Below are 21,838 nucleotides of genomic sequence, written 5' to 3'. Positions count from 1 at the left end.
AAAATGGTGGATGAGGTTTTGGAATGATGGATGAGGGTATGGAATGGTGGATGATGGTTATGAACGGTGGATCATGGTTTGGAATCGAGGATTAGGGTTTGGAAAGGATGATAAGTGTTTGAAATTTAGGATTTGGGTTTGGAATGGTAACGATCATAACATCTTAAAGATTCACTTTCACAGATATACCGTTTTTTACAGCTTTTTTTATATTTTTTTGTCTTAAAAAAACAATTGTTTGCGTTAATATCTGCAAACCAATTATAAAAGATTGCTGACAAAAGATCAGCTCGCAGATTTTCATATATCCGTTCGAAAATTAATGTTTTATGGCTTAAAACGTTACTAACGGTTGAAGACAATTGCATAAAACATTGATTTTTGAACTTAAATATAAAAATCTGCGATCTATTTTTTTCTCAGTAGTCTTATATAACTGGTTTTCATATATTTTTGCAAAAAATGGCTCTTTCTAAGACAAAAAATAAAAAAAAGTTGTCAAAACGTTCAATCTGTGAAAGTGCAGCTTTCAGATGTTAGGTTACGGTTCTATTTATTTTAAGTACATTAAGTTATTGTAAGTTTAAAAACTAGAAAAGCCTGATGGCGCAGATCGAACGAGTTGTTATATGTTCTATCGGAAGTTGAAAGAGTTCCACATTTGTACAACGTTTATATTTCATCATAAAAGAAGACACGTAATGATAAGTGTTGAACTTTGTTCACGAACTGTACATGTATGTGGCAGGGAACTATTTCAGGTTGCTTCAAGGAAGTGCCCATTCCATGGACCACAGGCGGGCCATATTCTCCGGCGATAGTGGATACGACCATACCGCGTATCATGGTTATGAATATGTATGCCCCTCGGATAGTTATTTCTTCATGATGTTTCAGCATTCTTTCAATTAAATCAAACATTATAAAGCTGTTTTATCATTCTTAAAAAAGGTTGTTAAACAAGTCTTTCGAAAAATGCTGTTTAACATCATGGATAAACCACCTTTTCAAAGAATTATTTATGCTTACAGAGTGTAATTTACAAAAATAAATGTTTGATGGGAGATAGTGTCTACATTATAGTGTGTATACTACCAACTTACTGGAACTTTATATAAACGTATCAGATAACTTAACAAATACATTTTTTTCTCATTTGACAAAATATCATGTTAACCACTAAAACTGATTTTTCCATTCTTTCAAACAGATAATGAAGTTCCTGGAATTTGTGCAAAACGACGCAAAGAAATCAGCGGACGTTTCTGCCGAGCTGTTTACAATTGGCCAGAGCTATGAGAACCGTAATCTTACTGGTATACGTGTAAGTGATGGTGTTCCAATACTGGTATACGTGTAAGTGATGGTGTTCCAATACTGGTATACGTGTAAGTGATGGTGTTCCAATACTGGTATACGTGTAAGTGATGGTGTTCACATACCGGTATACGTGTAAGTGATGGTGTTCCAAATTGTTAAATGAGCCTCAGTGCAATATATATATATATATGTGTTTTTCTGATATTGAAAATGCGTGGCAATATGCGTATATGCTGTTCCTTTACTTGTGTGATTTCAGTGTTATATGTGATTATGATCTGTTTTTATACCAATATTGTTAATTGGTCATGTTAATATACAGATAATATATGAAAACCGTATAAGGTTTAATTAGGTTATTTGCCTCATTGGTCTACGTTTGTGTAAGAGCGGTCACCCGGTATGCAAAAACTGCCTTACTGGTTCACTGTTTTGGTAGTAGTGTTTCTCAATATGGCCTTTTGCATCTGTGTTTTACCATTGTGTGAGTGGTATGAGGGGTCATGAGCTTTTGTCATCTACCGTTGTGGGGGGGGGGTCTTAATATGGGTTAAGTGACACCGTGGTCTACCGCCGTGTGAGTGGTGTTTCCCAATTTGGGTCATGTGCCGTTGTGGTCTACTGTTGTGTGAGTGGTGTTTCCCAATATGGGTCATATACCCCTGTGGTCTACCGTATGGTGAGTGGTGTTTCCCGATATGGGTCATGTGCCTCTGTGGTCTACCGTTGGGTGATTGGTGTTTCTTAATATGGGTGACGTGCCCCTGTGGTCTAACCGTTGTGTGAGTGGTGTTTCTTAATATGGGTCATACACCTCTGTGGTCTACCGTTGGGTGTGTGGTGTTTCTCAATATGGGTCATGTACCTCTGTGTTCTACCGTTTGGTGTGTGGTGTTTCTCGATATGGGTCATGTGCCTTTGTGGTCTACCGTTGTGTGAATGGTGTTTCTCAATGTTGGTCATGTGCCTCTGTGGTGTACCGTTTTATGAGTGGTGTTTCCCAATATTGGTCAATAGCCTCCGTGGCCTACCATCGTGTGAGTGGTGTTTCCCAATATGCGCCAAGTGCCTCTGTGGTCTACCGTCGTGTGAGTGGTGTTTCCCAGTATGGTTCATGTGCCTCTGTGGTCTACCGCCGTGTGAGTGGTGTTTCCCAATATGGGTCATGTGCCTCTGTGCTCTACCGTCGTGTGAGGTTGTTTCCCAATATGGGTCAAGTGCCTCCGGGGGCTCATGCCGTGTGTGTGGTGTTTCCCAATATGGGTTAAGTGCCTCCGTGGTCTCCTGCCATGTGAGTGGTGTTTTCTACTATAAGTCAAGTGCCTCTGTGCTCTACCGTTGTGTGAGCGGTGTTACGCAATATTGTCTATGTGCCTCTGTGGTCTATCGCCGTGTGAGGTTGTTGCCCAATTATGATCATGTTCCCATGTGCTTCTCTGCGGTAACGTTGTGAGAGCGGTGTTTCCGATTATTGGTCATGTGTTTCTGCTGTCTACCGTCGTATGAGCGGTATTTCCCATTATGAGCCTTGTGATGCTGTGGTCTACGGTTGTGTGAGTTGTGTTTCCCAACATTGGTCACGTGATTTTGTCGTCTTCCGTCGTGTGAGCGATGTTTCCCATTACTGGTCGTGTTCTTCCGTGGTCTACTGTCGTGTAAGCGGTGTTTCCCGTTGTGGGTGATGCTTTCCGAATATGGGTCAAGTGCCTCTCTGGTCTATCATTGTGGAGGTGTCGTTTCCCAATATGTACCATGTGCCTCTGTGGTCTATAGTGGTGGAGGTGGTGCTTCTCAATATGGGTTAAGTGCCTCTGTGGTCTACCGTTGTAGGGTTTGTGTTTCTCAATATGGGTCTAGTGCTTCCGTGGTCTACCGTTGAGGGGATTGCGTTTCTCAATATTTGCTAATCGCCTCTGTTGTCTACTGTTGTGGATAATCGCCTCTGTTGTCTACCGTAGTGGCTAATCGCCTCTGTTGTCTACTGTAGTGGGGTTTTGTTTATTAATATGGGTTAAGTGCCTCTGTTCTCTACCTTTGTGGTAGTGGTGTTTCCCAAAATAGGTCATGCACCTCTGTGGTCTACATTTGGGTGAGTTGTGTTTCTCAATATAGGTCATGTACCTCTGTGGTCTACCGTTGTGGGAGTGATGTATCTCAATATTGGTCATGTACCTCTGTGGTCTACCGTTGTGTGAGTGGTGTTTCCCAATATGGGTCATGTACCTCTGTGGTCTACCGTTTGGTGTGTGGTGTTTCCCAATATGGGTCATGTACCTCTGTGGTTTACCGTTTGGTGTGTGGTGTTTCCCAATATAGGTCATGTACCTCTGTGGTCTATCGTTGTGTGAGTGGTGTTTCCCAATATGGGTTATATACCTCTGTAGTCTACCGTTTGGTGAATGGTGTTTCCCAATATGGGTGATATACCTCTGTGGTCTACCATTTGGTGTGTGGTGTTTCTCAATATTGGGCATGTGCCTCTGTGGTCTACCGTTGTGTGAGTGGTGTTTCCCAATATAGGTCAAGTACCTCTGTGGTCTACCGTTGGGTGAGTGGTGTTTCCCAATATAGGCAAGTGCATCTGTGGTCTACCGTTGGGTGAGTGGTGTTTCTTAATATTGGGGACATGCCTCTGTGGTCTACCGTTGTGTGAGTGGTGTTTCCCAATATAGGTCATGTGCTTCTGTGGTCTACCGTGGTGGTTGTGGTATTTCCCAATATCGGTCATGTACCTATGACGTATACCGTTGTAGATGTTGGTGTTTCTAAATATGGGCGACGTGCCGTATATGAGTTATGTTTTTATATAATTTTAAATTCGTCTTACTGGAAAGGGTCTCATTAGAGTCAATGTGTTTGATAATGTCCTGATCATGGTCAGCGGGTAGCTCAAGAATATATCCGTGTTTCCTAATGTGGTATTTAGGTTTAACACGGTAGCCTTCCTTGGTTTCCAGGAATGTAATGTCTTTTTGTATAGTTTTAAGCCTGAAATACTAGTATTAGGAAACAAAAAAGATAATTAGTTTTCCGGCCCATTTTGTTTTTGAAAACTAAATGATGCTTGGGTCGACATGCTTATTGTTGAACTCAATTGTGTTGTAATTTGCAGTTCATAATACTTAACTGCCATGTTGTACATTTTTCTGATGCGTTTCATAAAAATAGCATACTGCAATGGAAATACTAACGATACAGCATCATATGACTGAACCAATATTTGCAATAAATCTAATTAAAACAACACATATATTTTACTTCCGTATTTGGATTAGATCTTCTCGACCGTCCCTGGCGTTCGCAAAAAGATCTTCATTGATGGTGCCATCCATGCTCGAGAGTGGATTTCTCCCGCAGCTATTAACTACCTCATCGATAAGGTAATACAGCAACACTAAGACCAATAGAAGTTTAAATTTCCTGGTATTTCAATTAACCACTTTTAGTTGTTATTCGTTTAACTTATATACCTTTGTTAAATCATGGCTGTGTAGTCAGGGGGTGAAATGATAGTGTAAAGATAGAAATAGTTGATTTAAATTTTGTAAAGGGAGTCTAGGTGTGAGAACCCAAGCACAGTACTTGCTTGGTTATGGAGAACTGGGAAAAACACCATAAGTTACTAAAAGAGTTGTAAGTGTTATAAAGTACTTGTTTAAAATTTTGCATTGTGATTATATCAAACATATAATTAACACATCCAGAGCAAAATCAAATATGTTTTTTTGCAGATTTTAAGTTACAATCTTATGCGTGTGAAGTAAATATTGTAAAACTTTGGAGAGCTCTTACGACCGTTAAGACTTTCCTTCCATAGACTAGAAATCGAGGCCGGTAGATGGTATAAACTTGAATCTATACCGTTAATGAAAGAAATTGTCATTTTGTAATATTCTCGAAGTTGAGTTTCATTTCTTGTAAGAATCTACATTATATAATGTTTTAAGAAAACAATACATCAGTAAATATTATTGGAAAGACCAAATGTACTGAAATATGTTGAACTTATTGCCAGTGATAGTAAAGCTACATTTAGAAAACTATCGACGTATGTACATAAAGCTTTTGAATAAAAAAAAAAAGTTTGTTTATTTTTAACATAACTTATAGGTTTATATCTATAAAGCAACCACTGTTTCCTCACTGATTATTATTATTTATTGTAAAATTTTGTATCTATTAAATGGTATTTGACCGCTGATCTATCAATCGTCATGGTATATATATATATATGCATAGGTCTTGTATGCTCATTGGCCTATGGCCTTCTGTATTTAAAAATAAACAATGAAACTATGAAACTATATAAACATTTATTCTAAATTTCACTTTTATGATCACAACTTTAAATGAATTAGGAGGATATATATAATTTAAGATCTCGTTACCGAAATTATCGTAAATATATATTTAGAAATTAATATATCTAATCTAAAAGCTTATTTAGATCAATTTAAAGTATCATATGACTACATTTGAAAAATGACTGTGTTTTGTTTTTCAATAAAAATGTTATAATTTAAAAATAATCAATTGGAACATACCTTTCAAAACACACTTTCAGGTAACAATTTGAAAGAAACGCTCATTTTTTTGTAAATGCAAGTTTCTTTGTTTTTTTGGACCGTCTACCATCAAATTTAATCAAGCACCCAACTGTCAACGGGTTCCAGGCAGTGTTTGTTAGACTGGGAGCATCTTAATGCCCCTGTGTCTGTTTAAATAATGTATTTTAACTGAATTTAGAAACTGAATGTTTTAACTGTATTTGCCGATGTTGCCAATAAAATGAAACTGTTAAAAAGAGAAGCTATTTTGACTTCTGTGTGCATTCATTATTTCAACACATGAGGAGAATGACCACCTTGAGTGATGATATTAACAAAGATGAGGATGAAACAGAACAAAGTTTTAGACTATATATATTTTTCTGCCATTTTGGTTTAAAAGAGTTAAATAAGAATAGGTGTTTTCAGATACATTTCCGGGAAAATTATTTTTTGGATAAATATTTTGGTCCAATATCATGAGCGAGTCCCTTTAAAACCAACATTAAACTCCAGAATGGTTTTGCCACATGCAGCAAGATTTGGTTTAACACATTTTAACCAATTCTATTCCATTAATCGAACAATAAAACACCGAAAGCCTTAGTGTGAAACAACATTAAGAAAAACGGTTTGATCAAAGTCCCTTACACGATAATTGTGAACAAATTGAATGTTCCTCGTTCTAAATTGTACGAAAAAAACACTGAAGAGTGCTTAACAACACGCTACAACTTTGTTTCTTTCGCATTTTTTTAAATTTCAAATAAAAAAAACGGTTTCGTAGGAACTGTGTTTAATGTGTTGATTTTAAGGTGTTTGTTTAATCAGCACTGTTTGCTGATTTTAGCTTGTATACACCGCCCCTGCCGACATCATCGTACTGCTTGCCAGATATGAGATCTACCTGATACCTGTACTCAACCCAGATGGCTACGAATTCTCTCACACGGTAAGTCCTGTCAGCATTCTGCTTGCCAGGATACTCTCACATGGTAAGTCCTGATATTGCCATTCTACTTGTGTAAAATGCGTATATACAGTCGAAACTTGCTTTTCTGGATGCTACGGTAATGTCGATTGCATCGTGGGATTCAGTTAGACATATTTTGTATTTTTGCTATATCGAAGGTTCGTTATCTCAAAGGAGGTCCGAACAACTTCAACAAAGTGAGTTTTGACTGAACAAATTTTGGATCAGTAAATGAAAAGACACTGCTACCTTTGTAAACAATGGCCGAGTAACCTCGCTAATAGGCATAACACGGTGGAACCTACGGATGCTGAAGAAAATAAACACTATGCGATAAAAAACACAGAATGATCGTAAAAACACCAAGGTATGATGTGTAATGAACCAACTGTTGGTTGATTGCGGAACTATCCATTTATAAATGGTTCGAGTTTAACACGTTTCAAGTCCTGAAATCTAATATGAAGCGGTCTAATTTGATTGGAGTCTTCAAGAGTCCACCAAAATAATATATAATGAAATCATTGAACTATTACCATTAGATATGAAAAACTATTTCTTTTAGAAAGGTGTTATTTTGGTTAAAAAGTATTGAATTTACGGTCATTAAGAGATAGTAATAATACCTTAGATATTGTCAAGTGATAGTATTGGTTAACCTCCGGTACTATCAAAGTATAGTATTGATTAACCTCCGGTACTATCAAAATTAAGTATTGATTAACCTCCGGTACTATCAGAATATAATATTGATTAACTTCCGGTACTATCAAAATTAAGTATTGATTAACCTCCGGTACTATCAAAATATAGTATTGATTAACCTCCGGTACTATCGAAATATAATATTGATTAACCTCCGGTACTTTCGAAATATAATATTGATTAACCTCCGGTACTATCGAAATATAATATTGATTAACCTCCGGTACTATCGAAATATAATATTGATTAACATCCGGTATTATCAAAATATAATATTGATTAACCTCCGGTACTATCAAAATATTGTATTGATTAACGTGTATTATTGTCTAGTTCAGTATTGTCAAGAAATAGTATTGATTAGAGTATTGTGTTGTCAATATATTTACTAACGTATGTTAAAGTCAACTTCTGAATTGTCAAGGGATAATAATGACTATCGTGTACTTTTGTCAGGAAAAAGTGTTGATTAACGTATTATTGTCAAGCGACGACATGAATAAACGTTTAGTATTATTCCACGCGTCAAGAGATCACAGTAATTAACGTGTAGATTTGCCAAGAGAAAGTCGTATTCCACGTGTAGTTTTGTCAAGATATTGTATTGAATGACGTGTATCATTGTCAAGAGTTCACAGTAATTAACGTGGAGAATTGCCAAGACATCCACGAATTCAAGATCCCACGAAATATAGAGACCCTTTATTCACTTATTCAGTTGCCATGTTATGTACATACTCCAGTATGTTCTTTAAAGAGGTTGCAGTATATAGCGATATACAGCGTAAATACCGAACACTCTTCATATCTTACTATTTCTGTTTTGTTAATATATTATAACTGCCTTTAACAAATAATATTTACACCTCAACTTCCATTCCTTAAATCAACTGCCTTTCGGCAATTGCGTTTATCAATCGATGAAAGCAACATATGCGGATATATTCGGATCGCAATTTATAACATAACAATATACATGAAAACTATTGATATTGTTGTTGTTTGTATTGTGTCAGCGTAAAATATTAATCAACATTTTAGAAAGTGTTAATTTATTATATTTTTAATGTATTGTTGCCAAAGGTGTTTCAATTTTACGTTTAAAAGTGATTTCAAGTGGTTCATCTCGAGGGGTGAATGCGAAAAGGTTCTAAGTGACATTAAATAAAGAAGCAGATAGAACCTTTTCGCTTTCACCCCTCGATCTTTTCCCACGTCATTGTGACGTCATTTAAAAAAAATATTACCGGTTAACCAGGCGTTTGCCCAATTTGGTTCTTTGATAGTCCGCTTGAAATCTTGGATAATACCACTGTTTCTGCCCAGCTTTCTTAATAAATAGCGCACACTTACTGGATCAGGAATTACTCGCTTTTCAAAAGGGACCACAAAGGTGTACCTAATAATTACTCTTGTTAATTGATTTACAAAACATGCATTTCATCTATTACATGATATTGTTAGAGAGCATTTTTAAAGTGAAGTTCACCTCTAACCCTGTCCTCTAGCGGATCCAGGGGGAGGGGGTGCACCAAATCAAAACATGTTCAATATACACCTCTAACCCTGTCCACTAGCGGATCCAGGGGGAGGGGGTGCACCAAATCAAAACATGTTCAATATACACCTCTAACCCTGTCCACTAGCGGATCCAGGGGGAGGGGGTGCACCAAATCAAAACATGTTCAATATACACCTCTAACCCTGTCCACTAGCGGATCCAGGGGGAGGGGGTGCACCAAATCAAAACATGTTCAATATACACCTAAAAGATATAGACGCGCCTCTAAATATAGAGATACACCTATTTGTATTTTAAAAATTGAGGGGCAACTTTGTTTTGAGAATGTGAAACTCTAAATCAGATAGAGGTCTACCTTTCTAATTAATGATACACTTCCGAACTGATATTCTTTCAAACATATGGCTGCTGGCAGGTAAAATTAACAAACGAGCGTTAAACGAAATATGAAAATTTCGGTGGTACTAACAGGCGGTGAAAAAAAGAGGTACCGTGAATATGTCACAACACCTAATCGTGCCATTTTCGTAAAAAATTGTCACACACGTGTAAGGATTTCGTACGAATATGCCACACGTGTAACATACCCCATGTATTGTCAAGAGATAACATTGACTAACGTACAGTATCGACAAAATATAGTATTGATAAACCCATGGTGCACATGCACATTCTGTTTGTTTTGTTTCTGTTGAATTACGAAATCAGGTCGGTAGAGAAGATTTGTATGTATATTTGATACCGAAATTATTCTGGGCCATAGTTTTACTTCTAGTAACTATTTGCATTACATGCAGCCACTCTTGGAACATATTCCGACACAACTTGCTGTCTTTTAGAAATGAGAAAGCCTCTTTCATTTACAAAATGATTCATTTATCATTAGTACGAATGTTTGTATAAAACGAAACATTAAGCTAGTGTTTTAATCAAATAGTTTTTTATTTTATTTTAGAACACTAGAATGTGGCGAAAGAACAGAAACCCGCGCATGTCTGCCTCGTGCCCTGGTGTGGACTTGAACAGGAATTTTCCCCACCAATGGAATCCCGGTGAGCTGGTTATTGCTGATTTTATAGGAGCAGTAATGCTCGCGGGACATCGTACAATTACTGAATGCCAAATGAAACAATACTTAAAAATCACTCAAATCACTAAACTGTCTGATACTATGATAAACGAAATGGAGATTCGAAACCATAAAAGGTTTTGGTTAAAAAGTAACGTGTACAAGTAAATCGACACGGAGTGTAATAAATTGGGTCACTCTTGCAATTTAATCACACAAAGCAATGGACACGAGACGGCAAGCTTTTCTCAACTAACGCATCGCTGTGGCTATCGCCAAAATCTTGACCGAACATGCTTTTCCCTCCATTCCGTGTGTACCAAACATACATTTTTCACCGAAATGTACTGTTCTCACCATCTCGTTTGGCCATGTAATAGACTTGTATAGCTTTTCACAAGACAACACGCAACTTTTCACCATATCAAGCTTATGTGGACATTCACTTGATAAGACGTAGTCCTCCCACTGTTTCTTGTGTGACACATACTAGACGTACCCCTCCCACTGTTTCTTGTGTGACACATACTAGACCAAATATACCACTTTTTCACCATCTCACGTGGCCATTTCAGCGATTGGTGGTAGTACCAACCCATGCACGGACACGTACAGCGGAAATAATGCAGCGTCCGAGCCTGAGACCCAAGCACTGGTCACCTACCTCAAGGCCAATGACTTCTTTGCCTACCTGACCGTCCACTCGTACGGACAATTCTGGCTCTTCCCGTGGGGATATACCAGCGAATATCCGACCGACCGATATGAGTTGGTACGTACGACAATACCGTATACTTAGTTTACTGAAACATGTAGACGTTGACTTCAGCACGGACACTATCTCATGGTCCCTCTAAATGGACACCGGTACTAGGAACCCGACGTGAACGTGATGTATATGCTGGTAGCTGTCGTAAAGACTGCACAATATGACAACGAAGGTGAAAACATAACACAAAGACGCTCGTTGTAATCTTGAAAGCTTTTGAAGTTTTCTGTAAGACGCTTCATAGGTAATTTTAAACTAAGCCAAACAAAATTGATATCTTGCCGATCTTTTTCAATTAAAATTTATTTCTTCGCACGCACCATGAAAAGTTCGTGAAATAAAAATGATGGGACCCCTAGCCGTGAGTCAAAATGCGCTAATGCAAAAAAATGCGTCATGTATGTGTGTGTGTGGGGGGGGGGGTGAAAATCGGCCGCATTATTTTTCGCATTTTCACCCCACAACTTGGCATATACTCGCCATCCGTATAACTATAAATATGTCCGTCGCTTCATAGCACGCTCCTATAAAAATACAATAACATTGACGCTAAAATAAGAGCATTAAAATAAAAAAGAATCAAAATCAATGCAATAATTTACCATTTTTGGATATGTTTTATGTTTATGTTTACAATTCTGGCCAATTAAAAATGCCAAATCATACCAAAACTAATTCTATTTTTATGGAATGTCGAGACAGCTGAGAGCTTATATGAATCACTCTTGAGTCCTTCCTCATTTGGAAAAAAACCAGTACTGTGTCCATTTTGAGAAACCAGGATAACTCATCTAATGTTGGCTAACTGTCGTTGTAATATCGTAATTTTCCAAACGTAACCCTGTTTTGGGGGAACATTTCTCGTATAGATTCTGCCCACACCTTTACGGGTGTCCTTAAGCACTCTTAAGGCCACACCAAATTGATGTTTCGTTCCGCGGATTTACCGCTCATTGTTTTTTTTTTAAATGTAAAATAAATATATAATTTTTTGTGCGCCCGCACCTACATTTTGATTTCCAATCAGATTTTTTCAGGTAATATTTTTTTTTAAAAGGCTGAAAAATAATCAATTATGTAACGGGAAGTGTCCGATGCGTGGTGTTTTTATACTGTACATGTATATACATCGATTTAGCATGGGTTTCAATAAATTCAATCAAAATGGCGGCTTCCGGTATAAACAATGTGGCTCGAATTTTGGAAATTAAATCTTATTTTTGACAATAAATATGTTTTGAGCATGCTTGAAGTCATTGCTCATCGTATCATGCTCTAACGGATCATTAATCAATGCAATAAAGCATGTGTATCTGAGACTGGTACCTTTTATATTGCGTTGTTATTGACTCGTTTTGGATGGAAATCGGAATGATCAACGTAGTACTATTTTATTCAAGTCATAATAGAAGTGACCAAAATTTTACCTCGTTACGACGATGCTGAAGATGACAGGTCAACTTAACTGGAACATGAGGTTGGTCCAAATTGATGTATCAAGCTCATTTTTTACCAAATTCTGACAAAGCAACAGTGTTGAAAACATATCTTTTCACAAATAGCAATATTAACACTTGTCTGGATAGACCAAAACATTGGTAAGCCTAAGTTTATCACCTTAAATTTTGTTTTCATTTGCAGCATAATCCGGGATTATTATGCACCAGTCAATTGTAGTCTAAAATAAAAAAAATGTGCTATACGGGATTTGCCATATCAAAAGTCGTAAAACATCTGTCAACGTGCAATTATTTGGACTACAGTCAATCGTAACCATTGGCCCCACCCACACATCGCCCCGGTCCGGGGGTATACCGGGGACAGCGAGGGCAATGGGCCGTGTTTTTACCTTTCAGGTGGCGCCGTAGCCACAATAATGCGCGTATAGTGCACTTCTTTAACATTTGGATATTCATTTTGTTCCCTAAACGTCACAAGTCGACTGATTCATCCCAATGTGAAATATATTTTTCAACTGTAAATCCACAATATTTAACACTGCATTGTTTAATGGAGCCACAAAAGTTGAACATAAATTATTTTTAGCCAATACCTTTTTCATAAATTCACTTAAGTGTTCCATGAAACTCAAATTCAGATCGATCTTTCAACAAAGCATCGCCATTTTTTTTAACTATCTAGCAGGTACCCGTTATCTTTCCGCTCATTATACTTAGCGCTGGGATCTGTCATTGTAATTGTTAGTATAACAGCACGTGGAATTTTTATGCCCAAAAGATTGACAAATAGTTATCAAATCGGCTGTCCGTCCATCCGTCCGTCCAACGGTTTCCGATCAATATCTGAAAAGTTCTTAGGCCCAGTGTCCTTAAACTTTGTAGGAAGGTTGGTCATGACAATGCTATTAATACTATTGATTTTGAAGTCAGTGGGTCAAGAGATCCTGACCAGGTCATGGTGACCTTCAGTTGAAAATCGGTTAATATTCAATATAGCTCAAAGACATAGAGACTAAGTAGTATAACTGGTCATGACCAGCATATGAAACCATTGTAGTTTTGAGGTAAGTGGATTAAAAGACAAGTTGGTGGTGACCTTAAGCTGAACATCGGTTTCCGATCACTATCTGAAAACGCTATAATTCAAGGACTTTATAAACTGACTGTAGGCAGGTTGGTCATGACCAGCAGATGAAGCCTTTTGTTTTTAAGGTCAGTGAGCCATAGGTCAAGGTCTTTGTGATCGTAAGCTGGAAATACACAGGTTCCTATCAATAGTTGAAAAAACACGCTTTGGCATAGAGACCTCCAACTTGGAAGAGGTCCCTCAGTTGATCATAGGTCAAGTCTTGGTGACTAAGAGCTGAAAATTTGATTTCGTTCAATAACGGAAGAATGCGTGTGTCTTGGTTCCTCAAACTTGGTATGCTTGTGAACTTCGGCTGCTTCCTCTGAGTCATGTTTCAACATATTCGCGGCGCCTTTGATGCTTTGCATCAAAACTAGTCCTATTGTTCAATAAAACACATCAAATGCGCATTAAAAATATCGAATGGTAATATAAAAATGTTTGGTTTAAAGTATGTCAAATAACACACGGGCTATATGGCATTATAAGGAAATTTTTCGGTCCATATAAACCTTTGGGCGCTGACTGCCCGGTCCTAAGTTACGGGACTAGTATCTAGGGTGAGCGCGAAACCGACATGGTTTCCTTTGCCCTGTATATCCCATACCGGATCAGAAACTAACCCCGTATCATTTCGACAACAACAGCAACAACATCAACACCATTTAATGCATTCAGGCCTTATGCCTATAACATACAAACAGCCTACGAGCAAACAGGTAATATTTAGCGAGCAGCAGAATCATGAAATGTAAACAAAAGATAAATGATTGTTAAAGATGCACTCCTACTTCCAAATAAGATTAACCACTATTTAAACAATTGTTTTAATTTACCAAAAAAAAATGTCGAAAACCATGGTTCTTATGAAGGATATCGAGTTTAATTTGAAAGAAAGGTGCAGAAAATGCACTCACCAATCATTTAATACGTTTTCGTTTTCAGCTATAAAATACACGGTAACAATATAGTTATCAGTAATTAGTATGTTCAATAAATGCATAATTTAGTAATAAGTTAAAGGTTTAACACTCAAAGTTTATGTTTGTTATACATGTGTATGTATTGACTTCGAATAAGAGTGTCACTTTAATAACTAGTAGTGAAATATTTTGCAATTGATAGTAAATCTAGAATGTATGGTGGCATATTACTGTCGCAAGATAACCTGAAAGCATTCGCGAATTTTTTCGTGTTAACCAATTAATTTCCGCGATTTTTATCGAGCTGTCTTACTCTAGTTCATATTCGCGATACTTTTTTGGTAAAATAAACATAAAGACTGAAAGTGTATGAAGTCATAGAAAGATATCAGCCAGCACGGGTGCAAACTTTTCAGGAAACAGCGGCAAACGCTGGCACGAATGCTATGAATAGGGAGACTCGCAGAAAATGGATCGTTGGATCTTCGACAAATGCACTCTGTATATAATGTTTTAACCCTTTTGCATTTGGACTTTGTTTAGATTTTTTATTTGTAACGGTCATTTAAGCACAAAATGAAGTTAATGTATTGATTTATATAGCATAATGCATATACAGTACAGTCGGCACATTATTTATACATTCAGTGGACACAAAATTTATACACAATATTTATACATTCAGTGGACAAGCTGTTTTTACACTCAATGGACACATAATATATTCATTAAGTGGGCACACCGTTTATACACTCAGTGAACATACCAGTTATACAGTCAGTGGGCACACTATTTATACATCCAGTGAACACAACATTTATACATTCAGGTGGACACGGCATTTATACATTTAGTGGACACAACATTTATACATTCAGTGGACACGGCATTTGTACATTCAGTGGACACGACATTTATATATTCAGTGGACACGGCATTTATACATTCAGTGGACACGAAAATTATAAATTCAGTGGACACGGCATTTATACATTCAGTGGACACGACAATTATAAATTCAGTGGACACGGCATTTATACATTCAGTGGACACGACAATTATACATTCAGTGGACACGGCATTTATACATTCAGTGGACACGGCATTTATACATTCAGTGGACACGGCATTTATACATTCAGTGGACACGGCATTTATACATTCAGTGGACACGGCATTTATACATTCAGTGGACACGGCATCTATACATTCAGTGGACACGACAATTATACATTCAGTGGACACGGCATTTATACATTCAGTGGACACGGCATTTATACATTCAGTGGACACGGCATTTATACATTCAGTGGACACGAAAATTATACATTCAGTGGACACGGCATTTATACATTCAGTGGACACGGCATTTATACATTCAGTGGACACGGCATTTATACATTCAGTGCAAACGAAAATTATACATTCAGTGGACACGGCATTTATACATTCAGTGGACACGGCATTTATACATTCAGTGGACACGGCATTTATACATTCAGTGGACACGGCATTTATACATCAAGTTAACACGACATTTATACATCAAGTTAACACGGCATTTATACATTCAGTGGACACGACATTTATACATCCAGTGGACACGGCATTTATTCATTCAGTGGACACGACATTTATACATCCAGTGGACACGGCATTTATTCATTCAGTGGACACGACATTTATACATCAAGTTAACACGACATTTATACATTCAGTGGACACGACATTTATACATCCAGTGGACACGGCATTTATACATTCAGTGGACACGACATTTATACATTCAGTGACTACACTATGTATACATTCAGTGGGCACAATACTTTACATTAAGTAGGCACAATATTCATGACTTCGGTGGGCACACTATCTAATATTTATACACTCAGTGGATACACTATTCATGACTTCAGTGGGCACACTTTACACTCAGTAGGCACATATTTTATACATTCCGTGGACACAACATTTATACACGCAGTTTGCACAGTATTTAAACATTCAGTGGTCACAATATTTTAGTTAGCCTAAACGAATCTAAACACGTTTCAAGTGTGTTCACCGCTTCATGGTTAAGGCTTCTACCCTTCTGCACATTAGCTCCCTATGCCTATTTCACCCCCAATCCCATACACAGCGTTTTTCCCCTAGAACGAATCAGATTTAATGACAATTATTTAGTAAACTTAAACACATTTGCGTTCCTCTTGTCCGTATATAAAATAAAACATAAACATTCATAAAACCTTAACATGATAATTTTGAAAGTGAAGCTACAAGGAAATGTGATAACAACAAGCATTGTTTCTTATCGTTTAATTTGTATTTAGTATTGGTATGTATATTTCTATAACGATGTCGGAATAACAAACAGGTTATTAGGTTTATATGCTATTAAATGCTGTGAATAACGTATTTAATTAAGGAAAAAGGCATAACATGTTTCTGATATAAACACAAATTGAGTTGAGCTGAAAAGTCGTGTTTTGCAACAGGATCAATGAATTTCATAATTCTAGGCCGAACAAAATAAAGGTAAACATCGACATATGCCTAACTGAAATTCATCTTTCAGAACGACAGTGGAGACATTTTAATTTCACAAATTTACGATTTCATTAGTTGTCTTTCCGAAGTTTTAATTCCACAAATCAGGTTCATATGATTAAGGTTAATACATTCACGAATTCATGAATTCACGAGTTCACCTTTATCATTATTCATATCAAGAGTGGAATATTTGAGTTAAAATGTCAACATGGGTCTTTGGTGCGTTGGTGTTCAGACGAAAGTTAAACGTAAACAATATTATGAAAGATAATTCCTTCAAAATTTATAGAGGAAGATCCGACTGCGCATGGCAATGATTAAACTACTCCCGTAGTGTTTTAAAATAGTAGAAACAAACACTTGTGAGATTGTGGTACAGACGGCTGACCAAGTACTTTGCTGTCAGTACCGTCATTCCGTTAAAGCGCTGTTGTTGTAGTTGTATTAAGAATTTTATTATTAAGTTCTTTCTGCCAGGAAAACGTTGGGCAATATGCAGCACATGCCATCAACAAATATAGAGGTTCCCGCTATACTGTGGGCTCGGCTGCAAATACACTTTGTAGGTGGTGGTGTTGTACTTTATATAGGGTGGTGTGGTACATTGTTTATAGTGTGATGTGGTGTATGTATTGTGTGTTGTTGTCATGATACGATTTTGTTTCATGTTTTTATTTCTCTCTTAGGCCCATATTCATGGCAAAGTTAGACACAAAGCGCATTAACTTCACACATTAGTTTATACTTTATTAGTAAGAAAAAGGTAATATTTAACGGACACACATCATTTAAGACATATGATTGGTATAAGCCAGAATGATAACAAATACAAATATCTTTATCTTAGATTCTACATTTTGAACTAGTATTTAACAAGGCACCCTTTCGATATTGCAGACGCTGCGGCTGGTGGCTCGGACGATTTTGCCAAGGGTGACGCCAATATCAAATACTCGTACACCTTAGAGTTGCCGGACGCTGGAAGGTCAGTAATTGAGAGACCTTTCTACAGCGCCTAGAGCTTTACATCGAAATGTCGTTAATTCATCAACATTGCCTTTCATTTTACTGTCAGAAAACAATTTCACTGGCATTCACTTTGGCAGGAATTGACAGCAGAACTTTCCCTTGAGCTACAATATATTATCACTACTGTAGCAGTACTTTGCCTTGAGCCAAAATGAAGTGTCACCAATGTAGCAGTACTTTGCCTTGAGCCACAATGCAGTATCACCACTGTAGCAGTACTTTGCCTTGAGCCACACTGAAGTATCACCACTGTAGCAGTACTTTGCCTTGAGCCAAAATGAAGTGTCACCAATGTAGCAGTACTTTGCCTTGAGCCAAAATGAAGTGTCACCAATGTAGCAGTACTTTGCCTTGAGCCACAATGCAGTATCACCACTGTAGCAGTACTTTGCCTTGAACCACAATGCAGTATCACCACTGTCGCAGTACTTTGCCTTGAGCCACAATACAGTATCAGCACTGTAACAGTACTTTGCCTTGAGTCACAATGCAGTATCACCACTGTAGCAGTACTTTGCATTGAGCCACACTGAAGTATCACCAATGTAGCAGTACTTTGCCTTGAGCCACAATGACGTTCCGCCAATGTAGCAGTACCTTGCCTTGAGTCCAATGACGTCCTGCCAATGTAGGACCTTTAGCCACAATGCAGTATCACCGCTGAAGCAGTACTTTACCTTGAGCCACAATGCAGTATCACTACTGTAGCAGTTCTTTGCTTGTGCCACAGTGAATTATCACCGCTGTAGCAGTACTTTGCCTTGTGCTACAATGCAGTATCACCGCTGTAGCAGTACTTTGCCTTGAGCCACAATGCAGTATCACCAACGAGCAGTACTTTGCCTTCAGCCACAATGCAGTATCACCGCTGTAGCAGTACTTTGCCTTCAGTCACAATGAAGTATCACCACTGTAGCAGTACTTTGCCTTCTGCCATAATGCAGCATCACCACTGTAGCAGTACTTTGCCTTCAGCAACAATGCAGCATCAGCACTGTAGCAGAACTTTGCCTTATGCCACAATGAAGTATCACAGCTGTAGCCGTACTTTGCCTTCATCCACAATGCAGTATCACCACTCTAGCAGTACTTTGCCTTGTGCCACAATGCAGTACCACCACTCTAGCAGTACTTTGCCTTGAGTCACAATGATGTTTCACCACTGTAGCAGTTCTTTGCCTTGTGCCACAATGAAATATCACCACTGTAGAAGTTTGTTGTTATTTAATGTAGCATATTTTATCTGAATCTGAACGTATACCTTTAAACTCTTATACAGTAGTCCCTAAAAATTATCAGGACATATAAACTAATCAATATAGGATAAGTCTACCAAATCAAACCTTATTAGCTTTGAATTCAAAAAGAATATAGATCAAAGCAGTATGCCATAATTATAACATTACCATGTGTATTTTCGAACTCATTAATTCAGAGACCTATGCTCATCCACGGATATCGTTATTTTGTAGGTATTTCCGACACCAATACGAACTATTATTGCTAATGCAAATACATAACGTATATAATATGATGGGTGATTAAATGTAATTTTATATTAAATTTAATTAATTTAATATTAAAATTGAACTCCCAGTCTGTGTTTCTGACTTTTCGGTTGGACGGGTTCACAGTTATATCAAATAACAACTCAATCATCATCTGCAGTATCGGTCAGGAATGGTCAAACCTTTTTAATATAATAGTATAATTTCGCACCTTTTAAATCAGTCAAACAGCTGAAGCGCTTTGTGTTAGTATGTTGTATATTTTGTATCCCTGGGGCCAATTCAGTGTATACAACTGAAAAAGTGCTCCGCAGGTTAAATTTTGGTTACTTTGCACATGCAAGCAATTTAATTGGTCAACCACCATTTTAGGATTAATACTGAGCAATCAATAAAAATTTCAACTAACTTTAATCAAACAAAATGATTAACCGGTTTTATACAGCTGACTGCTGGTCACTATTTCCTTTTTTGTTCCAGGTACGGGTTCCTATTACCAGCCACCGAGATCGTAGATGTCGGCAATGAATTGCTTATAGGACTCATTGCGTTTGCAAACCACTTACACTTGAACGATGTGGTTGGCTAGTGGCACTTCATGAATCCACAAAGAACGAAAAGAAACAACACGGCCATTAATTGAATTTTAAAATGAATTGCAATAAATGAAAAAAAACAAGAGATGTTTAATGCATTCGGAGAGAGAGAGAGAGAGAGAGAGAGAGAGAGAGAGAGAGAGAGAGAGAGAGTTCCAGACAGTGCTTGGTAGAATTCCACATATCTGAATACATTAATGAGAACATAAAATCGTGAAAAAATATCAAGGTTCACAAAATATCTTAACTAAAAAACAATATAGTTTCGTTGTGAAAACAAAAAACACAAAACCACACTCTTTTGAACAATTCAAGACAAAACCAAACCAATATTTCTAGTAGTTGATTGCGACAGGCCAAAATAAACAATCTCATAACAGAACAGACAAAACAAAAATGGATAATAATATATTGTGTCTACCGTTTTGGGGCGGTCAACGAAACATATGTTTTGACACATTTGTAAATAATTGCAAACGTTAGCAAAGTACTGTAGGTCCTGCTTAGGACTGTTGGCAAGATGTTGCCTAGACAGGCATATTGTAATATGTCGTCTATGGTATGGCAATACTATTTAGAGCTGATGAGTAATAATGTTTCATGGTACGAAACGTCCATAATTAATATCTCTGAGTAATAATGCTTCATGGTACGAAACTTCCATAATATCTCTGGGTAATAATGTTTCATGGTACGAAACGTCCATAATTAATATCTCTGAGTAATAATGCTTCATGGTACGAAACTTCCATAATATCTCTGGGTAATAATGTTTCATGGTACGAAACGTCTATAATATCTCTGGGTAATAATGTTCCATGGTACGAATCGTCTATAATATATCTGGTTATTAATGTGTCATGGTACGAAACGTCTATGATATCTCTGAGTTATGATGTTTCATGGTACGAAAAGTCCATAATATCTCTGAGTAATGATGTTGCATGGTACGAAACGTGCATAATATCTCTGCGTAATAATATTTCAAGGTACGAAACGTCCATAATATATCTGGGTAATAATGTTTCAAGGTACGAAACGTCCATAATATATCTGAGTAATAATGTTTCAAGGTACGAAACGTCCATAATATATCTGCGTAATAATATTTCAAGGTATGAAACGTTCATAATATATCTGGGTAATAATGTCTCAACGTAAGAAACGTCCATAATATCTCTGGGTAATAATGTTTCATGGTACGAAACTTCCATAATATCTCTGGGTAATAATGTTTCATGGTACGAAACGTCTATAATATCTCTGGGTAATAATGTTCCATGGTACGAATCGTCTATAATATATCTGGTTATTAATGTGTCATGGTACGAAACGTCTATGATATCTCTGAGTTATGATGTTTCATGGTACGAAAAGTCCATAATATCTCTGAGTAATGATGTTGCATGGTACGAAACGTGCATAATATCTCTGCGTAATAATATTTCAAGGTACGAAACGTCCATAATATATCTGGGTAACAATGTTTCAAGGTACGAAACGTCCATAATATATCTGAGTAATAATGTTTCAAGGTACGAAACGTGCATAATATCTCTGCGTAATAATATTTCAAGGTATGAAACGTTCATAATATATCTGGGTAATAATGTCTCAACGTAAGAAACGTCCATAATATCTCTGGGTAATAATGTTTCATGGTACGAAACTTCCATAATATCTCTGGGTAATAATGTTTCATGGTACGAAACGTCTATAATATCTCTGGGTAATA

At 37.2% G+C, this 21,838-nt stretch overlaps 1 protein-coding gene across 1 annotated transcript in view; it reads left to right on the top strand.

The window, feature by feature from the left end:
• Positions 1-20,186, top strand: part of LOC128242638 (carboxypeptidase B-like) — a 37,856-nt gene extending 17,670 nt beyond the window's left edge. The window contains exons 5-13 of the mRNA XM_052959875.1: positions 762-858; positions 1,211-1,324; positions 4,596-4,700; positions 6,718-6,819; positions 10,023-10,119; positions 10,712-10,908; positions 14,834-14,918; positions 17,868-17,955; positions 19,988-20,186. Coding sequence (XP_052815835.1) covers positions 762-858; positions 1,211-1,324; positions 4,596-4,700; positions 6,718-6,819; positions 10,023-10,119; positions 10,712-10,908; positions 14,834-14,918; positions 17,868-17,955; positions 19,988-20,096 — 994 coding nt within the window. The 3' untranslated portion in view covers positions 20,097-20,186. The remainder of the gene's footprint in view (positions 1-761; positions 859-1,210; positions 1,325-4,595; positions 4,701-6,717; positions 6,820-10,022; positions 10,120-10,711; positions 10,909-14,833; positions 14,919-17,867; positions 17,956-19,987) is intronic.
• Positions 20,187-21,838: the final 1,652 nt, after the last annotated feature.

Source organism: Mya arenaria, chromosome 8 (assembly GCF_026914265.1).
Source record: "Mya arenaria isolate MELC-2E11 chromosome 8, ASM2691426v1".
In the NCBI taxonomy this organism is placed as follows: Eukaryota; Metazoa; Mollusca; class Bivalvia; order Myida; family Myidae; genus Mya; species Mya arenaria.
The sequence above is the reverse complement of the archived record's forward strand: the minus strand, read 5'-3'. Positions and strand labels throughout refer to the sequence as shown.